This window comes from Vulpes vulpes, chromosome 14 (genome assembly GCF_048418805.1).
Source record: "Vulpes vulpes isolate BD-2025 chromosome 14, VulVul3, whole genome shotgun sequence".
NCBI lineage: Eukaryota > Metazoa > Chordata > Mammalia > Carnivora > Canidae > Vulpes > Vulpes vulpes.
Genome location: NC_132793.1, coordinates 27,249,972 through 27,271,025, shown reverse-complemented (window position 1 = coordinate 27,271,025; position 21,054 = coordinate 27,249,972). Strand labels below are relative to the sequence as shown.

The 21,054-nt window shown below is 46.4% G+C and overlaps 1 protein-coding gene across 3 annotated transcripts; it reads left to right on the top strand.

Annotated features, from left to right (window-relative positions):
• The first annotated feature begins 1,129 nt into the window (after nucleotides 1-1,129).
• On the top strand, nucleotides 1,130-20,420 carry TBC1D20 (TBC1 domain family member 20). Of its 3 annotated transcripts, none has more exons than XM_072736172.1 (9): nucleotides 1,136-1,377; nucleotides 2,769-2,917; nucleotides 10,077-10,262; nucleotides 12,662-12,742; nucleotides 15,100-15,286; nucleotides 15,484-15,585; nucleotides 16,729-16,870; nucleotides 17,673-17,860; nucleotides 18,131-20,420. In XM_072736172.1, exons 3-9 carry the CDS (start codon nucleotides 10,163-10,165, stop codon nucleotides 18,384-18,386), a joined length of 1,056 nt encoding a protein of 351 aa, XP_072592273.1. In that variant the 5' UTR covers nucleotides 1,136-1,377; nucleotides 2,769-2,917; nucleotides 10,077-10,162; the 3' UTR covers nucleotides 18,387-20,420. The 3 variants fall into 3 exon arrangements, with proteins under 3 accessions (XP_025841922.2, XP_072592273.1, XP_072592274.1); XM_072736173.1 differs by having other exon boundaries at nucleotides 1,146-1,377; nucleotides 2,772-2,917; XM_025986137.2 differs by lacking the exon at nucleotides 2,769-2,917 and having other exon boundaries at nucleotides 1,130-1,377.
• The last annotated feature ends 634 nt before the right edge of the window (nucleotides 20,421-21,054 follow it).

Below are 21,054 nucleotides of genomic sequence, written 5' to 3'. Positions count from 1 at the left end.
ATGACAGGCTGATTTGGGGACGCCTGGGTGGCTCAGCGGTTGAGCATCTTCCTTCAGCCCAGGGCGTGATCCTGGGATCCTGGGATCGAGTCCCACATCGGGCTTCCTGCATGGAGCCGGCTTCTCTCTCTGCCTGTGTTTCTGTCTCTCTCTCTGTCTCTCATGAAAAAATAAAATCTTTTTCAAAAAAATGATACGCTGATTTCTATTGGCCTGGGGAGGCTTTTTAAAAATTCTCATCTGCCACCTAGTGCTTCTTTAAAAGAGAGTGTTAGGCAAAATGACTGGCATTCCTGGGCATGCTGTCACTTAGAGCTTCATGGTGATGAACTGTAGTTAGACGATATGCCATTCAGAGATGGGTACCAGCCTAGGACAAGAACTGGTTATCTCCACTGGGACACCTTGTTCCAAGTTGCTGAGCATTTGACAGTAACTTTTTCCCTTTCCCCTTTCCCTGAAAGTCAGCCATTCCCTTATTTTACAGAGGGTGAGAGCCCAACCCTTACAAGGACCACACTCTATCCCTAGAGTTGTGATGGAGCGAGGCGGGGAGGGGAGTGGGTCACTGTCTCATCGGTACCGCAAGCAAGAATGGAGCTGTGTGTCCCTGTGCTCCACACTCCAGCATGAATCTGTTTCCGGGCTTTTCCAGGCTCAAAGACCTGATAAGATAGGTGCTCATTTTGGATGTGGCCAGTTTTGTACCAATCGAAGTACGTTTCACATCACCGTCTGTATGAACAGCACTTTCTGGCCTTGAGCAGTGCGCCACCGCGGACCTGCATGCGATGGTTCTACTGAACCCTGCAGTCGCCAAGTATGACGAAAGGAGCCCGTGTGGGGATGGCAGATGGAGGTAAAATCCTTGGTAAATAAAAAAATAAAAGCTCCTAATTGTGGGGCAGTTACAATATGCTTCTAAGCACCTTCCCAATAATTCCATGAGTTTAGTACTTTATCGTTTTACAGAGGGGCAAAAGGAACGGCAAAATCTGGTCCTGAACACACTTCCTCAAGGGTGCCACGCTCTGTAATACAACCAGCGCGCTCCCCGAGCGCTCCCTCTCGACGCTTAGGGCGCCTGCGCGCCTGTCCCCGCGACCGCCGTCCGCCCGGCGTAGCGGCCGGTCACGTGCCGGCGCGGGGGCGGGGCCCGCGCGGGGACGCCTGCGCGCCTGCGCGCCGCGGGCTGACCGATTCTACCCTGTCCGGCGTAGCCGACCGTGGGTCCCGCGGCCATAGCCGCGTCTCCTCTTAGCTTTGCCACCAGCCGGGGCTCGGGCCCGGGCCCGGGCCCCCGGGACATGGCCCTCCGGAGTGCGCAGGGCGACGGCCCCACCTCCAGCCGCTGGGACTGTGGCGCGGAGAAGACAGGTACGGAAGCCGGCGGGGGCGCCGAGGAGCGACCTTCGGCGACGGCCCTCGGGGCAGGCGCGGCCCTGCGGGGAGTAGACCGGGGACAGCTGTCGGAGGAGCGGCCCCGAGCGCAGGCGGCGTCCGGGGGGGCCGCGGCTGGGGGGGCCCGAGGGGCCGCGCGAGGTGCGCGCAGCGCCGCGGGTCGGGGTCCGGACGGCGGGAGAGGAGAAGGGTGCTGGGCCCGGTCACGTCTGAAAGGAAAGCGACCCTGGAGTTGGGGAGTCAGCGTTTGCGGAGACCGGAGGAACCCTGCTGGCCGACTCGCGTCCCCAGTGCGAAGGACGGGCCGGGGATCTGGTCCGGCTCCGTCTCGCCTGGGAGAACGGAGCCTCCATCCCCGGCCCGCGGCCGCCCCGCCACGTCCGCACACTCCCGGCGCCTCCTCCCTAGTTGTAAGGCACGTTTCCCAAACTTCATTCATCTCTCGCCGGCTTGATTTATGCGGTGTACGCGTACTACAGACTTAATTGCCATAAAAATCCAGCCTTTTTAAAAATGTACGGTTCACCGGTTCTTAGCACATTTACAGTGTTGTGTGCAGTCACAGCCACTGTCTGATTCCAGAATATTTCTAATTCCAAAAAGAAACCCCCATCACTCCCCGAAGCTCCCGGCAACCACTAATCTACTTTCTGTCTCCATCCTGTGCCGCCTAATTTAACGTTACTTAATTGTATAAAAGATCCCAGATTTTTATAGTTTCATGTTAAGCAGTAATTTCTATGAAATCATGGTTTCGTTGTGCACTGTTTTGGAATATGTTTTACATACGATTAAAACACGGCACTTAAAGTTGTTGTGTACCCTGTACCACGGAGAATAATCTATTTTTTCCTCTCAGATGAAGGTAGCTTTCCCAGTTTTCCATCCTCTGATGGGTGCTGCCCATAATAGAACCAACCACACATTCAACCCACATTTTTGGTGAAGCACCTGGTGTCCACATCTTGTGTCTCTGTGCTCATCTTCTGTTATCTTCCTTTCCTCCTATTCACTCCTCATATTACTTCTGTCGGCCCTTTGGCCTTATAACACTTTGCTGGTGTTTTTGTATGACATCTGTCCTCATGGCCTAATAGTGCCCTGAGTAGTATGAGTTTTGTGACCTGTTGTAGTGTGGCTGGCCTAGGTTGTGAGAATTTAACCCAGTTTCCCCGGTTTTGCTTCTCTGGGAAGAATTTAGAGGTGAGAGTTTTTGTTCTGCTTTTAATCATATTGGAGACTTGTTAGTAAAGTTACTAATACTGGAAGCCTTTCTTCGTAGACTTTATGATCAGATCGGTTTACTCTCTAGAGTATTTTTATTGTTGGGATAAAGCAGTTGTTTTGTTTTGTTTTGTTTTTTTAAGTAGGCTCCCCGGAGCCCAACTGGGGGCTCGAACTCACCACCCTGAGATCAAGACCTGAACTGATAATCAAGAGTCGGATGCTTAACTGACTGAGCCACCCAGGAGCCCCAAGCAGTTTTTCTTAATACATGCTTGTCTTCATGTTTCAGGTAGTTAATGGATCTCTAATTTGGATACTGTTTGTTGAAACTAATTAGGACTTCCAGAAACAGAGGTTACTTTGTTTTATTTTGTTTTTAATAGGAACCTTACTCCAAGTAAGGTAAGGTTTTTCCCACTGTCTTTATCTGGTACAGGTATGAAGTTCAAACATAAAATTTAAAGTTAATCTCCAGTGTCCACATTAGGAGTTCGAGGGATGGGAGAGAGAGTGTTTATTTAGGGGAATCTGTCTCCCCTCTGGCTGGGTCTTCTGTTGTTTTGATTTAGGCTAATATTGCTTGGTTTGAGTTTAACTTCTTTTGAAAGACTATACAGCTTTCTCCGGGCACCTGGCTGGCTCAGTTGGTAGAGCATGCAACTCTTGATTTCAGGGTTGTAAATTCGAAGGGGTAAAATTTACTTAAATAAAATAACAATGATAATAATAAAAGACTGTAAAGCTTTCTTGATATGCAAGCTTAAACCAAATAATAGTATGGAATCTGGTACTCTCACACAAGATTTCATTAATGTGTATATCTAAGTCACTAATATGTATTTTGTTGATATGGAAAGCTTTCTTAATTTTTTATTTATTTATTTATTTTAGCGGGGAGCAGAGGGAGAGACTCTTCAAGCAGACTCTCCACTAAGCATGGAGCCAGATGCAGGGCTCGATCTCACAACCCTGAGATCATGACTGAACCAAAACCAAGGGTTGGACAGTTAACTGCACCACCCAGGCCCCCCTGGAAAACTTTTAACGGAAGCATAGCTAATGCTTATCTTTTCTCATTGTCCTTTCCCTGTATGTTAAGTTCCCCAACCCAGATGTTTTTTGGAGAAACCTCTTGCTGGGAAGATCTTTATCTGGGTTCTATAGACAGAGTTGGGAGAGGTGTGAGACAGTAATGGGCTCAGCCTTCCTTATCTGAACTGTTAAGGACCACTGCTTCAGTTCTTTTAATAAATTGATCGTTTTAATGGAGAACAGGCCAAGTAGTACCTATATTATTTTTTTTCTTTGTTGAGAATTACTTTTCAGACATCAGGCCATCAGGCTTTTTTTTTTTTTTTTCCTTTTTAATAGCAGTGTCTTCTATTTTGCAGCCACCTATAGGATAGTCACTTTATTCTGTCGTGATTATGATAGCCAGCACCTCTACTATAGTGGAGTTTAGAAAGTATCAGCTTTGGAATATCTAATACATCTCTTTTTTTTTTTTTAGAGAGATAGGGTACGCATACAAGCAGGGGGGAAGGGCAGAGGGAGGAGAGAAATCTTTTTTTTTTTTTTTTTAAGATTTATTTATTTGTTTGAGAGAGATTGGGGTGGGGCAGAGGGAGAGGGAGACAGAGAATGTCAAGCAGACTCCCCAGTGAGCATGGAGCCTGACTCAATTTCATGACCCCAAGATCACAACCTGACCTGAGCTGAAATCAAGAATCAATCACTTAACTGACTGAGCCACCCAGGCAGGGTATAATACATCTGTGTTGGTTTTTTTTTTAAGATTTTATTTATTTATTTATGAGAAACACAGAGAAGAGAGAGAGAAAGGCAGAGACACAGGCAGAGGGAGAAGCAGGCTCCATGCGGGGAACCTGATGCGGGACTTGATCCCCGGTCTCCAGGATCACACCCTGGGCTGAAGGTGGCACTAAACTGCTGAGCCACGGGCTGCCCTACATCTGTGTTTTAAGTGGGGCAAATAGAAACTGGAGAAGAAAGGATTCAGGGAGATTTGGATTACATAGATGCCACACCAAAAGAAATATGAGCTTTTATCCTAAGCCCAAATATAGCATTCTTTTTTTTTTTCTTAAAGATTTTATTTATTTATTCATGAGACACATAGAAAGGCAGAGACATAGGAAGAGGGAGGAGAAGCAGGCTCCATGCAGGGAGCCTGATGTGGGACTCAAGCCTGATGTGGGACAGGATCACACCCTGGGCCAAAGGCAGGAGCCAAACCGCTGAGCCCACCAGGAATCCCCCATAAAATTTATCTTAAAGTAAAATAGATAGTGGACATTAATTTTAATGTTTTCCTGAGCATCCCATGAATAGGTCTATGATTTTTCTCTTTCTGAGATGAAACTAGTTGTTTAGCTGAGACTCTGCTAAGCTTTTCTTCCTTGTTCTGTAGCCTAGCAGTTGTCCTTATCACTCTATAATTTATACATCTCCAGCTTATTTTGAGTTTTCTGTTTTCTCTTCCTTTTTAACGTCACAATGAGAGCCTATATATTAGAGGCAATTAATTTTTTGTTGAAGGGACAAGTGGCACATATACGCATGCCTTCCTCATGTGTCACTACCAATTAATTACTCGATTGTGGGGTTGATAGTGGAACCTAAACAGACAGCAGCTAAAGTCCACATTTGAGCCATATCCTACTTTGTGAAATACCAGTAGTTTTAGAAAAAGGCCAGAGTGTCTACATGTATATTTAGAGTTGTGACTGAGCCTATCCCTAACAGTGGTATGGGGGAAGATAATGTCATTTACTATAGGCCACTTTTTTTCCAGGAACGATAGCTAAGCTAAATTATTTATTTTATTTTGCACATATTTGTTGAGTTCCCACAGAGTACCAAAAACAAGATAGTAGTAAATTTTGAAATGCAGAATTAAAAACAGTAGGAGCAGAGTGTTAGGAGAAATAAGTATGGGAGCTGTGGTTTGAGTTCAGAATTAGTTAAAATTCTGGCAGATTATTTGCCAAAGCATAATGGAAATCCAGCTGATTGCAAATAGTGTTATTTCCTCCAAGATACTAGCAATAGCTTTCCTTTCCCCCAGATTGCTGAATAGCTTACTTGGGAAGAAGGGGTGGATATATGGGGTAGGGTGGATATATGTCTAAACAAATTGAGGAAATATTTCCACACTCTTAGCAACTAGGTTAACAAGATTTCTTTTTCTTTTTTTTTTAAGATTTTATTTATTTATTCATGAAAGAAAGACACAGAGACGCAGGCAGAAAGAGAGAAGCAGGCTCCATGCAGGGAGCCCGATGTGGGACTCGATCCCGGGACTCCAAGATCATGCCCTGAGCCAAAGGCAGGTGCTCAACCGCTGAGCCACCCAGGCATCCCAACAATATTTCTAAATGTCAGCTTACCTCAAGCAATATTCAATATTATCATTCTAAGTGTTCTTAATTTGTCATGTGTAGAAAGTGCAAGGACATTCTGAATTTAAAAATAAAAAAATATATAAAATCTTTTGCTTTTTCTTTCTTTGTTGGAAATTAATCCAATTCCTGCCATGTATTATCTTAGCCTATGTCATTATATAAAAAATGTTTTTGGGGCACCTGGGTGGCTCAGTGGTTGAGCCTGTGGCTTGGCTCGGGTTGTGGTCCCGGGGGTCCCGGGATCGAGTCCCGCATTGGGCTCCCCACAGGGAACCTGTTTCTCCCTCTGCCTATGTCTCTGTCTCTCTCTGTGTCTCTCATGAATAAATAAAATCTTTAAAAAAAAACCAACAACTTATTTTCTTCTACATGTCTACAGTCTCTCTCTGAACACATACAGCCTTCTCCTCTAAAGGATGACCCTTGGATCCAAAGTTTGTTTTGTTTTTTTTTTTAAGATTTTATTTATTAGCACATGCACCTGTGCACACGAATGGGGGAGGGGCAGAGGGAGAGAGAGAAACAGACTCCCCATTGAGCAGGGAGCCCAACAATGTTGATCTCAGCTGAGCCAAAGGCAGATACTTAACTAACTGGCTGAGCCCCGATCCAAAGTTTGAAATTCTTTCCTTGTCTTCCTTTCTTTTTTTCATATTTTATTTTTAAGTCATCTCAGCACCCATCGTGAAGCTTGAACCCACAACCCGGAGATCAAGAATCATGGGTTCCACTCTGGCTGACTGAGCCAGCCAGCCTCCTTCCTTGTCTTCCCCTTGAGTGCAGGATAAAACCTAGACTCTTATTTTTTTTTTTTTTTTTTTAAATTTATTTATGATAGTCACACAGGGAGAGGGGGGGGCGGCAGAGACACAGGCAGAGGGAGAAGCAGGCTCCACGCACCGGGAGCCCGAAGTGGGATTCGATCCCCGGTCTCCAGGATCGCGCCCCGGGCCAAAGACAGGCGCCAAACCGCTGCGCCACCCAGGGATCCCAAAACCTAGACTCTTATTACCCACGTTTCCTGCAGTCCTTCCAGGTTCTGTTTTCTCTCTTTATATAACCCTCCCAGCCTCACAGGATTTCTCTCTGCTTCTGGATGCAATGTTTCTTTCACGTGACAAGGCTTTGCACACACTCTCTCCTCTGCCTGGAATGCTCTTCCTTCAGCACAATCTTCCTTGTGCAAAGTTAGCTTTAAGAAAGTGGCAGAGTAGGGGATCCCTGGGTGGCTCAGAGGTTTGGCACCTGCCTTTGGCCTAGGGCGCGATCCTGGAGACCCGGGATCGAATCCCACGTCAGGCTCCCGGTGCATGGAGCCTGCTTCTCCCTCTGCCTGTGTCTCTGCTTCTCTCTCTCTCTGTGTCTATAATGAATAAATAAATCTTTAAAAAATAAAAATCTTAAAAAAAAAAAAAAAAAAGAAAAAGAAAGTGACAGAGTGGGGGCGCCCAGGGGCTCAGTGAGCTAAGTGTCTGCCTTCAGATCAGGTAATGGTCCCAGGGTCCTGGGACAGAGCCTCTTGGGGGAGGGGCCTGCTTCTCCCTCTGCCTCTCCTTCCCTTTCTCTCTCTAATAAATAAAATTTAAAAAGAAGGTGGCGGAATATATTTTCATTGAAGCCTGTCCCAGTTGCTCCAGAAGTAGTCTTTCTTTCCTTTAGATTTTCATAATTCTTTATGATTCTGTCATATAATAATTATGTCCCTCCCTACTGTGAATCTCTCAAAGGCTGAGATGCCATATTCATCTTTCTGTCCCCAGTGTAGCACTTACTACAAGTAGAGACTCATTAAATGGTGGATTGATAAGTGAATGGGTAGGCTAATGAGCAGGTGGGTGGGAGGGAAAGAGGGAGGAAGGAAGGGAGGGAGGAAGGAAGGGAGGGAGGGAAGGAAGGGAGGGACAAACACACTCCAGCCAAGAGCTTGAAGCACCTTGGGGCACCTGGGTGGCTCAGTCAGTTAAGCAACCAACTCGATATGCTGATCGTGATCTCAGGGTTGTGAGAATGAGCCCCACATTGGGCTCCGTGCCCAGTGAGGAGTTGACTTGGGATTCTCTCCCTCTGGGAGCCACCCCCCACCCCACTCATGCACGTGCTCTGAATCAATAAGAAGTTGAAGCACCAGGGCAGCCCGGGTAGCTCGGTGGTTTGGCTCCGCCTTTGGCCCGGGGCCTGATCATGGAGACCCCGATCCAGTCCTGCGTCGGGCTCCCTGCATGGAGCCTGCTTCTCCCTCTGCCTGTGTCCCTGCCTCTCTCTCTCTCTGTGTCTCTCATGAATAAATAAAGTATTAAAAAAAAACAACTTGAAGCACCTTATAAACAAATGTTAGACTTCTTAGGTACTGTGCTAACAGAGGAAGTTGAGACTTGGTTTTTCATGATTTCTAGATAGAGTTACCATTTAATTTAGTATCCAAACTTGGACATTTCTGAGAATGCAGTTAGCAGGAGGGGGTTCTGTGGATAATTATGCCAGGACTATAGACATAAACCAGGAATCTCTCAGACAAACTGGAACAGATGATCATCCTACTAGGCTACCAGGGAAAATAACAGTTTAGCCAGGAGAACAGGTTTACCTGGGTGAAGAGTCACCTGTGTGCTGTTCCTACCTGCACCTCCAGGTGCGCAGGACTCCAAGCCAGTGATCCCTTGTTTGTATGGTTTGTATGTCACAGTTGTCTCATGGGTAGGTAACCAGGACCATTAGTCCCAACTGTCATGGTGTTAATAATGTGTGTCTTTGTCATGGAAACAATTTGTAGACTCAGAATATTACTGAGGAAAGCTGCTTAGTGACCCTTCTGAAGCTTAACCTTCCTTCCACTGATGTTAACTGTAGTGTCTTGCACCTAGTATATACTACATAAATATTTCTTAAATGAGTCTGTGTACTGTTAGATGAAAGGGCCTTGTTTCTTGTCTCCAAGCCTTTCTTCTCTATACCCCACCCCATCTCTTGAAATCCCCCCTTCCTTTTGAAATTGCACTCTTCAGAAAGACCTTCTCAAGTTAGCCTCACCTGACCTTTTTTGGGGGCACTTGTACTACACTGTTTGATAACATCTCTTTGGTATTGTCTTGTTTAACTTTTCTTGTGTTTGCTATTCCTAAAATTAGCTATTCCACATTAAACTGTAAAAGCATATTACTGTTTTTTTCTATAGAAAAATTACAGTATAATACACATCAACCACAGACTCTCAGCCAATTTGCTAAAAAGGAATTTAAACATTTAAACACAGTAAAATGCCAGTGTTATAAATCACAAACTATCATGTAAGGATGTAAGATGCTTAAAGTATTACCTTCTGATCCCCTGTAATTAATGTAGTTGTCATGAAACAATTGCTTTGTGTACACTCTCATGCCTCTCTTACCACCAACCACACTGGAGACCCAGGTATAGTCTTTGATATTCTGCTTTTGAAAATATGTCTGTGTAGGGATGCCTGGCTGGCTCAGTTGAGAGAGCGCGCAACTCATGATCTCTGGGTCACGAGTTCCAGCCCCATGTTGGGCATGAAGCCTACTTTAAAAAAAGAGAGAGAGAAAGAAAGAAAAAAATATCTGTTATTCTGATATGTTACCAGTTGTATTTAGCGTGTAACTGGAGAATTTTTTCTCATGTGGTTTTAAGACTTACTGACTTTTGGTAACATGCATATAAACAACAGAAAAAAATTATTATATGAAGACATATGTATATTCTTTGAAGTTTGGTGTTAAGAAAGAACAAGCATTCGATTCTGTTCTCAAGCATGAAGTGTTAGATATGCCTGAACTCACTGAGCATGTATTATAATCGTAATTCCTTGCTTGTTGCTTACATGGTACATCTCCCTAGTATTTGGCACATTATGCACTAATTACATATCTGTAGGTCAGCTTTAAAAATGCCTACCTGGAAAAAAAAATGCCTACCTGTACCTCAAACCAAATAAGGAGATTGAGCCCTGCACAGAAAATGCATACATGCTGAATATGTGCCTAATACCTTTTCCCCTTTGTTTTGCAGACTTTAACGCCAAAAAGAAAAAGAAAGTGGCAGAGATATACCAGGCTCTGAACAGTGACCCCACTGATGTGGCAGCCCTTAGACGCATGGCTATCAGCGAAGGAGGGCTCCTGACTGATGAGATCAGGCAGGAAGTGTGGCCTAAGCTCCTCAATGTGAACACCAATGACCCACCTCCTGTATCAGGTAACAGTTGGGGGGTGGTTCTAGAGGGAAATTAGTCTAGGATACAAGAACAGAAGAACTCCAGGATCTATGATTTTTTTTTTCTTTTTTTATGATAGTCACACAGAGAGAGAGAGAGAGAGAGGCAAAGACATAGGCAGAGGGAGAAGCAGGCTCCATGCACTGGGAGCCTGACGTGGGATTCAATCCCGGGTCTCCCGAATCGCGCCCTGGGCCAAAGGCAGGCGCTAAACTGCTGCGCCACCCAGGGATCCCAGGATCTATGATTTTTATACTTATTTTAAACCAGTAGTAAATCTAGGGGCACTTGGGTGGCTCGGTCCGTTAGGTGTCTGCCTTCGGCTTGGGTCATGATCCTGGAGTCCTGGAGTCCTGGAGTCCTGGAGTCCTGGGATCCAGCCCTATGTCAGGTTCCCTGCTTAGTAGGGAGCCTACTTCCCCTGCCCCTGCTGATGGTCTCTTGCCATCTCTCAAGTAAGTAAATAAAGTCTTTAAAAAAAAAAAAAAAGAAGAAGAAGAAGATGAGTAAATCTAAAGCATTTTAGGACATGTTTGGACCCACTCTGAAACTGATAAGTAGAATTTTCTTCAAAAATTGGAAGGAAAAAAAAAACTGGAAGGAGCTGTATTAGGTTAATAGGTAGCTTTTACTGGCTAGGTAGGGCAGTTTAGTATTCCAGTTTCTTTATTCACTTAGAGATGTGTTTTAACAATCATCTCAGCTAATTCTGGTGCAGATGAACTACATTTTGAGAAACACTAGGCCATGGGGAGAGAATACCTCTCTGGTCCTTAAGCAAAACAAAACAAAACTTTTTTTTTATTGGAAAATACTCAGATAGTTTAAGATAGTTTTGAATTCTAAAGTTCTATAACTGGGGATCCCTGGGTGGCTCATGAATAAATAAATAAAATCTTAAAAAAATAAATAAAGTTCTATAACTATATGAAAAGCACTTACTGGGGCACCTGAGTGGCTTGGGCATCTGATTCTTGATTTTGGCTCAAGTCCTGATCTTGAGGTCATGGGATCAAGCCAAGCTCCATATGGGACCCCACGCTCAGTGGAGAGTATGCTCGAGATTCTCTCTCTCTCTCTCTCTCTCTCTCTCCCTCCCTCCCTCCCTCCCTCCCTCCCTCCCTCCCTCCTCCCCCCTACCCCTCTTCCCCATGCACTTGTGCGTGCACATCCTCGCTCTCTCTCTAAAATAAATAAATTTTAAAGAGAAAAGAAAATCTGCTACTTAACTAATTTGGAAGGTCCATGCAGCAAAAGGAATTCCTTGGAATGTAATACAAAATACAAAGAAAGTACTGCGGAACAATGAATCCACTTTGTCATTCATTTGCTCAACAAACATTGGTTGCTTTCTTGCTACATATGGCAAAAGTCCAGGTGCTAGAGATTCTTTTATTCATTTGGTAGGTATTAGTTGTGCTCCTGTTGTGTGCCAGGGGCTGGAGGCCATTCATACCACCTCTGCTGTTATAAAGCTCACAGTGCCATGGCACAGCTGAGTAGGTGTTAAGTTGCCACTTGTTATTATCTCTGAAACTGGCTGCCTCAGAGCAGTCAACTTTCGATTGGAAGGAAAAGACATCGCCATTTTCACACTCTAAACCCTGAGATGATGTTCTGTAGATTCCAAACTTCCCAGCTCTTTGTCAGATGAAGTGTATGTGTGGTGAAATATTACACATGCTCCTCTGGGAGCTTCGGATTTGGGTTGTGATGGAAGTGTGTACTCGTTCTATTACAGCCGGTGTGGGTTGAGGGAAATGTATGCCTTTTCATATCCAGCAGCTAGAGACTGCCTCCGTACTTTCACACTGTGCTGGACTTACCAGATGAATGCAAACTCCTGTTTGCAGTGTCTTAGCTTTAAGATGTCAGGGTCAAGAGAGCTGAGGCTCTTTGTATGAGTTTATCCTAATACTCCTTTCCCTATACATCAGTATTCCCTAGGCTGCACAGATGTTCAGATTTTTCCAGTGGTCTGTAGTCTCCACCTCCATGATCTCACTTGATCCATGTGGTGACCCAACAGGTACACATGGAAGGAAACATCCACGTTTTACCAATGTGGACCTTGAAATTCAGAGCAGTCCCCCAGAGGCACATAGGAGTGGCCTTCAGTAGGCCCTGGATTCCCAATTTCTCTGCTACAGCTTCTGCCTCAACAGCATGTATCCCTCCTCTCATGGTCACTGTAACTCAAATGAAACAGCATGTTTGGAACTAAATGGGGACTCCTCTCCAAAGGTTTTCTTGTGTCATGTCCTCTTCAGAAAAAAGCTGAAGTAGGTCCTCTGGGCCTGTGGTGTCAAACCAGAATGTTTTTGCCCCAGTCTGGCTTCCCAGGTGTTCCTGCAATAACACGTGCCTTTTTGTCCCACAGAGGAGAACCTGCGGCAGGTGAGCAAGGACTACCAGCAAGTGCTGCTGGATGTCAGGCGATCTTTAAGGCGGTTCCCACCTGGTGAGACGCTTCCCTGGCCCTGTCCCTTGGGAGTTCCTGTCCCAGCTGCGCTTGCCTTCCCATGCTAGTGCCTCTGTCCCAACACCTGCTGTGACTTGGCACAGGACCCTGCCTCCCTCAGGGACCCCTTGTACTCTCAGGCTGCTGGGACTTTCTCTTGGCCTAGAGGTGGTGAATGAAAAACCAAGAGGCTTTTCCCAAAAACCTTCAGAGCCACAGAAGAGATTTTGTGGGGACAGCTAGAGCCATCACCTGGCTTTAAAAAGCAGATGGCTTTGCAAGTGCACACTAACAGGAATTTTCGTGTTTTCATTTGATTAGATTTATGGAGATATTTTATGTAGGCCTCTGTTGGTCCCTGGAATGGAATGGAGGCCGTTCCCTGCATGTTTAAGTGGTCTGTTAGAAAAATTGTTTCCCATTCCAGAAAACCTAAGAGGAAGGACCAACTATGGTCTCTGTGTTCACAACGAAGGAAGCTGGGCAATAAACCTCGTGTTAATGATCCATTTCTCTTCCTTTGACAGCCTTGCCCTTGTTTAGATCCACGAAGAAGGGAGAATTGCTTCTAAACCCATTGCTTCGCTCTTCCAAAACCATGCCCCGGCTTGGATTTTTGCCTCTTAAATCTTGCTTATGCCCTTGCTCCCTGGAGACACTTATGATTCTGGTATAGCCGGTAGCCTGCCCCCTTGCTTTTGACAAAAATGTCTGCCCAGTCCCCTTCCCTGTCCTGCTGGTTTGGATGAGACCACACAGGCAGGTGCCCTTGTTTCTCCCTAGGCAGCCTGCTTCTCCTCTGAACCTTTTCTGCCTCTTCCACTTAGGGAATGTCGCTCTGTGAGGCTCTTTGTGTGAGCTGCACTTTCCATGTGGTTTCTCCAAGTCCTTCTGAGCTCAGCTGACCTGTCTTACTCTGAAAATTCAGAGTTAATCTTATTCTCTCACCACTTTTTTTTTTTTTTTTTAATTTTTTTATTTATTTATGATAGTCACAGAGAGAGAGAGAGAGGCAGAGACACAGGCGGAGGGAGAAGCAGGCTCCATGCACCGGGAGCCCGACGTGGGACTCGATCCCGGGTCTCCAGGATCGCGCCCTGGGCCAAAGGCAGGCGCCAAACCGCTGCGCCACCCAGGGATCCCTTCTCTCACCACTTTGATTACGTTCCCTAACCATAGTAGTTACTCCATTTTCTTTTTTTTTTTTTTTTTCAAATTTTTATTTATTTATGATAGTCACAGAGAGATAGAGAGAGAGGCAGAGACACAGGCAGAGGGAGAAGCAGGCTGCATGCACCGGGAGCCCGATGTGGGATTCGATCCCGGATCTCCAGGATCGCGCCCTGGGCCAAAGGCAGGCGCCAAACTGCTGCGCCACCCAGGGATCCCCTCCATTTTCTTTTTATTGGGTCTTTTAGAGAATGCCTTTTTGAGAAGGGGTTTCTAGATACATCTTGGATCAAGATATATTCCTGTGATACTTAGTTGGGTTTAGAGGAGAACATGCAACTCTTAAATTGTTTATTTTTATATAATTTCATGGCTATAGAAAAGTTGCAAAATGGGACAAAGAATTCCTCAGATGCCTTTTTTGCAGATTTCCTTACATTTTACTGTATTTGCTTTAGTATTGCTTTGTCTCTCTCCTACACATACAAACACACCCTTTTTTTTCCTGAACTATTTAAGAATCAATTACAGACATGGTGTCCCCTTACCCCTAAATATTTCAGGGTGTGGTTCCTAAAATAAGGCTCTTGCATAACCATACTGCACTTATTAAAGTCAGCAATACACTGAAAAATACTGCTGCTAATGTATAGATGTTATTCAGGTCTAACCCTTTTCTGCAGTCATGTCCTTTAAAGGAAAAGGAAACACAAACAGTGCAGGCATTTCCCATTCAGTCATCCTATCCTTAGCCTCCTTGACCCTGGAGTAGTTCCTTTGTATTTTATGACTCAGCTATTTTTATAAAATCTCCCTCAGTTTGGGTTGTCTAGTGTTTAGACTAAGGTGGATGTGCTCCTATAGGCATTCCAGAGAAGCAATCCTGAGTTCCTTCCCGGGTGGCACAGCAGGAGGCTCATGCCATTGGGTAGTCATGGCCCTGGCAGGGTCAGCTGTGACGGCCTGGTTAAGATGACATCTGCAGTCTCCCCCACTGTAAAGTTGCTATTCCGTGGCTCTTTCCTATGTGCCAAATAGTATCGACGGTATGTGGATTTTAATATGCGTTGCCAAATTGCTCATGATTCATTTTTTTATTAAACATTTTGCAAGTCCTTTGCTGTCTTCCTCTCCTCATTACCAGGCTGCTCAGTGTATTCCAGTGCATCCCCTTTTCCCCTCCCCAGGCATGCCAGAGAAGCAGAGAGAGGGCCTCCAGGAAGAGCTGATCGACATCATCCTCCTCATCTTGGAGCGCAACCCTCAGCTGCACTACTACCAGGGGTACCATGACATTGTGGTCACATTTCTGCTGGTGGTAGGCGAGAGGCTGACAACATCCCTGGTAGAAAAATTGTCTACCCACCACCTCAGGTACCAGTGCAGAGGAATATAAGAGGATGGGTATCATTCCCCAAGCCCCCCCGGGGATAACTCCTTGGCCCATTTTCTAGTCAGTGTTTCCAGTGGTTTGAACCCCACTGGCCCTTGTGTGGTTTGAGTGGTTAAAACCCCTTCGGCCCTCATCTGAGTGTTTAGTCTGACCAAGCTATTGAATTATCTCCATCCAGGGATTTCATGGATCCAACAATGGACAACACCAAGCATATATTAAACTATCTGATGCCCATCATTGACCAGGTGAATCCAGAGCTCCATGACTTCATGCAGAGGTATATATGCATCTCCACTTATGTACACACATGTGCACGCTAATACACCCCCCTTTGTCTTTCTCCTGGCCCTCGTCTCTTCCTCACAAGTCCAGCTCAATCTCACCACCATCATATGTTGATTAGCGTTGAGTTCTTCCAGGTTGTCCTTTCTGTTTGTCAGCAATCTGGATAATTTAGTTCTGTACAGTCTGGGAGCACTTTTTAGATACTGTGCTCTTGTGGGGATACAAGATGTATCACCGTGCATGCCTTGAGGTTACATCTGGTGGGGAGTGGTGGGGAAGGTGAGTATGCTGAGGTGGACTTTGAGGTTATTGCTACAAGAAAAGTACATATACACACTACTGTAGGGTCACGAGTTGAGAAGGACACGGCCATCCATGGGTTTTATTCACCAGGTTCCAAGGAGAAGAAACATTGCTTTACAAATCTCACGATTTTTTTTTTTCTCTTCCCTGTAATTGGAAATGTGTCCTTGGCCAATGCCTCACTCTTTTTTCTTTTCTTTTAATAATGGCTATGTCTTAAGATGTTTCGATCATCTTATGTTAACTGAACAATTAATACAGTTGTGTGTTTAAGCCTAAGAATATGTGCCTGTGTCCACCAAAAATGTATAGGACTTTCTCAGAAAGAAAATGATAGTATAGGGCAGCCCCGGTGGCACAGTGGTTTAGCGCCGCCTGCAGCCCAGGGCGTGATCCTGGAGACCCTGGATTGAGTCCCACGTCAGGCTCCCGACATGGAGCCTGCTTCTCCCCCTCTGCCTGTGTCTCTGCCTCTCTATGAATAAATAAATAAATAATCTTTAAAAAAAAAGAAAAAAAGAAAATGATAGTATAGTTCTGTGAACAGAGCTACTCTTCCTCCTGTAATTGATACTGGTTAACCATTAGGAAAGCAGCCAGCGAAATAAGGCAACCAGGACCCCATCGTAGTATTAGTGTCACGATGGTGGGTATGTTTTAAGGACTTTGTATTCTGTGAGAAGATGCTGAATTCCAAGGTGGCTGAATTTTCCAGAGAATATATTTCCCAAATTCTTCCTTCTCATAAGCACTGAGGACAAGGATGCCCCAGAGAGCAGGAAGGGACAGCCCATCAGGGAAAAACCTAACATGTGGATTTCTTTGCTCCTAGCGCTGAGGTAGGAACCATCTTTGCCCTCAGCTGGCTCATCACCTGGTTTGGGCACGTCCTGTCTGACTTCAGGCACGTTGTGCGGTTATATGACTTCTTCCTGGCCTGCCACCCACTGATGCCCATTTACTTTGCAGCTGTGGTAGGTATAGGCCTCAAGGCAATAATTAAGTTCACCATCACCCACTCCATCGTTATCATTTTCCCTCCAGGGAAACCTGGTGATTATGGAAAGATGAGAAAAAGCATTTCCCAAACTGATGCCCCTGGACACCGTTCTGTGTAGTGTTAATGGGAGTGTCATAGGGAAAGAAAAGTTCCGTGTAAAAAATAGGTTTGGGAAATGCTTGGTTAAACCAAGTTATAAAGAGATCTGTTTACTGCATGAGTCTTCTGAACCTTTAAAATGCTCGTATGTGTTATGAATTGTCTGTGTTCCTATTGACATGTTTTGGAACTAGTACAGACTGCCATCTCCAGGCTGGAGAGGGAAGAAGTGTGGTATTTCAGGGGAATACTAACGGGGTTTGGTGGGGCTCCTTATCTTAGGAGGGCCTGAATTGTGGAGGTCAGGGTGGAGATGGGAGCACAAGGACACCCTTCACTGCTCTTGAAAGGGGAGCAAGACTGTTCTTCGACTGCTTTGAACCATTTCTTCTGTACTGGAGCTCCAAGAGTCTGTCCTCCATCCCTTTCCTTTTCTTCCTCCTAAAAGAACCTCCTTCATTTCATTGATTGGCCTTCCACATCCTGGGGTGGAAGTTTGCCTGTAGCAGGAAGGGCCAGCCCCCTGGGAAAAGCACTCATGTACATTATCCCTTCCCGGATGGATACAAGAGTTTGCTGTCTGCTACCAATTTAAATTCATCTCTAAGGAGAATGACATGCAAGCGGTGAAGGCCGTGTGTGTCCTGGTCTCTGATACAAGGCCTTGCTCTCCACAGATCGTGTTGTATCGAGAGCAGGAAGTCCTGGATTGTGACTGTGACATGGCCTCGGTCCACCACCTCTTGTCCCAGATCCCTCAGGACCTGCCCTATGAGACACTGATCAGTAGAGCCGGAGACCTGTTTGTTCAGTTTCCCCCATCAGAACTTGCCCGGAAGGCAGCTGCCCAACAGCAGGCTGAGAAGTGAGTGAGGCCAAGGCTCTGGTTGAACTGGGTGTCTGTAAGTGAGCAGAAATGGTGGAAGATTGTGTCTGCTGGGGACAGGGCTGGGGGATGTTTGCAGAGATCTGAGCTCAGGCCAGCAGACTCCCTCCTTCAGCTTTCCTGGGTCTTGATCAAGAAGAGCCTTCTGAGCAGTGGATGGCTCTGCCCTCAGCCTCTGTAATAATCCAGTTTTAATTTCCTTCTCTTTTTTCATATTTTTTCCTTCTTCTGTCTCCTTCCCTGCTGCAGGACGGCCGCCTCTACCTTCAAAGACTTTGAGCTGGCATCAGCCCAGCAGAGGCCTGACATGGTGCTGCGACAGCGGTTTCGGGGGCTCCTGCGCTCTGAGGAGCGAACGAAAGATGTCCTGACCAAACCAAGGACCAACCGCTTTGTGAAACTGGCGGTGATGGGGCTGACAGTGGCACTTGGAGCGGCTGCCCTGGCTGTGGTGAAAAGTGCCCTGGAGTGGGCTCCTAAGTTTCAACTGCAGCTCTTCCCCTAAATGCCGGAGAGGAAGCTTCCTCTTCCAGTACGTTGAGGTCTCACCCTTCCATGGAAGGATTGGGAGGGGGTGGAATTTCCTTTATTAAAAGGGTTTCTGTCAAGGGTTTTCTATTCCTGCCAGCCCCGCCCGCCCAGGGTTTGCCTTTGCTTCAGAGGCAGTGGCGAGCAGAGGCCGCTGAGCAGTCAGCCGCTGAGCAGTCTGCCGCTGGTGCTTGAAGGCCCAGCCTCGGCTCCGTCCCAGCAGGCTTCCCAGCGCACGCCACTGCTGCCTCACTCAGCAGACAGAATGGGCTTCTTGACCTGTCAGTGGCCGCAGGTATCTGCTGGGCTTGGTTACTGGGGACCATCTTGGCTGCCCAGTAGTAAGTCAGCTGGGCCACCAAGTGCCCTCCTGGCGGCTCCTCCTGTTCCATCTGTTGCCGCTGGTCCAAGAAGGAGGGAGCTGCCGCCAAGGAAGTCGGGCCGAAGGTGAGGGATACAGGCTGCTAGCCAGGAACAAGATGGGCCCCTCTCGAGAGCAGCTCTGTTAGCTGGTCAGAAATCAGACAGATGTGAACTAGGTTACTGGGTAAATCCTACCTATTTTCAGCCTAGAAATCACTTGGGCATTTCCAGTCAAACAGGAAGGCTATAGGGCCCAGGTGTGAACTGGTTTTGCCTGTCTTCTTTCTTTTTCCTCCCTATTCTCTTCCATAAGCCACATTATGTTGCTTTTAAAGGACACTTTTATTACTATTTTTAGAATCACATATACCCAACATGTAAAGTACCCTCACTTGAAAACAATAGTTCCTTTACGGGAAAAATAGTCCTCATCACCAAGATAGGCTTCTGAGACCCTGAAGTCTCCTTTCTTCTTAGCTGTTTAACATCTCACTTGAGCTAGAGCTGCTGTGTGTTCACAGCCCCACACTTCCAGAACTCTCCTTCCCTTCTGTTTCCTTCTGACCACTTTTCTCCTCCCAAGTAGGTACCCACTCACTACCTTGGCTTCATTTTTGGGAACCAGTTTATCTCAACTGCTGGTCTCTCCTTCCTGGTTGAAAACATCATTGGACCTTGTTGGCAACCAGAAGGGACACACTGCAGTCTGAAGGGTGTGGTGGAAACCTAGAACAGCCAGCTCCTGCCCCGGGCTTCTTGGGGGCTCTCCAGGCCTCAGGGGACAAGACCGACCGTTCAGTCCTTCTGGATAGCTTTCCTGTAAGCGAAACCAAGTTTGTTTGAGATTAACTCTGGCTTGAAAAAAAGTGCCTTTTGCTGCTTTTAAAGAATTGATGTGTATAGTATGAAGCAGCCACATGCTCTCATTTTCTTGGTCTCTTGGGCACTGTTCTCTTGGCAGGTGTTTTCTTAAAGTGAACATGCCAGAAGTCCTCTCCCGTAGCACACCCAGACCACATAGTGGAGGGCATTTAGTGTGCCAGGCAGCCGCAGGCCCTGAGCAGTGAGATCAGAGAGGCGGCTTCACCGAGTCACTTGACGTGACACTAAGCACTTTAAACCAGAAGGTTAGAGTGGTGGGTTATTCTCCACAGCAGGAGTCCCACTTGGGGTAAGTGTAATGTGGATGGATTAATCTGGATAGTGGTGGATTTGTAAAGACCAAGGAAATTCTTCCAGGACCCAGAGGTGGTGATATGACAGATGGTCCCAGTCTTCTCCCCTGGCAAGTTTGCCCCCTTGTCACCTCTACAGGTAGATAGCAGCTTTGGTGCCTCCTGCCACAGCACTGGGGCCTGTCTATAAATACTGAAGGAATTGATGGGGAAGAGGGAAGGAGGGGCATGGGATCAGGGTCCCGGGGCCACAGCCTTTGGATCCCAGAAAGCAAGTGGCACATGGGTCTGTTGTGGCCTAAAGAGGGGGTTCACTTGTTTTGTAGCTTTGCTGATGTCAAGATTCTCCCTGCCAGTGAGAAGAAAGCATTATCCTTTTACCTTCCGGTGGTTTACTATTCTGTAAAGAATACATGTAAATATTTTGTACAGAGCCCTGTATAAAATAAATAGCCTTATGTGGTTACTAATCACTCCTGACACTCTGTCCTTGTGCACCAATTCTGAGGGGTGGACTCTGGCCATGGACCTCTGGCCTTGACTTACCCCAAGAGCTTGGGGAACACCTGCAGTCCTGTTTCTGTTTCGCTTGCAAGAGGTATGACCTACATACTCCAGGTGCTGCCCGGAGGCACTAGCCACAGTGTAGGTGATGTGGGACATTCGTCCAAGTGATCTTGCCTCTTTTCCACATACTTCTAGATGCCTTCAGCTCTAAAAGTGGACATTTGGTTTGGGAACCTAATCACAGTCTGATGTGAATGCAGCTTTATCTCCACATGTAATTTCCATCCACAGAGGAGCTGTCGAGAGCAGTTCTTGCCAAGCTCTTCTGACACCTCTCAACACTTCCAGCTGTTGGTTAGCGAGAGCCTAGAGCAGTGCCCAGTTGCCTCCACCTTGAGGATGGTGCCATCTTGGAGGCAAGAATCAGTGTTGTCTGGGATGTTTACTAATGTTTCCTTGGCCCAGAGGGGAGGTGTGATGGCACATAAGCTGAAACAGGCATCATTCAGCTCTTGGCCAGCTGCCCCTGCTGCCCCTTGGCCTGACACTCCTGGAGTCTACAGGGCTGGCCAGGGCACTCCCCTGACTCTGGGAGCTCAC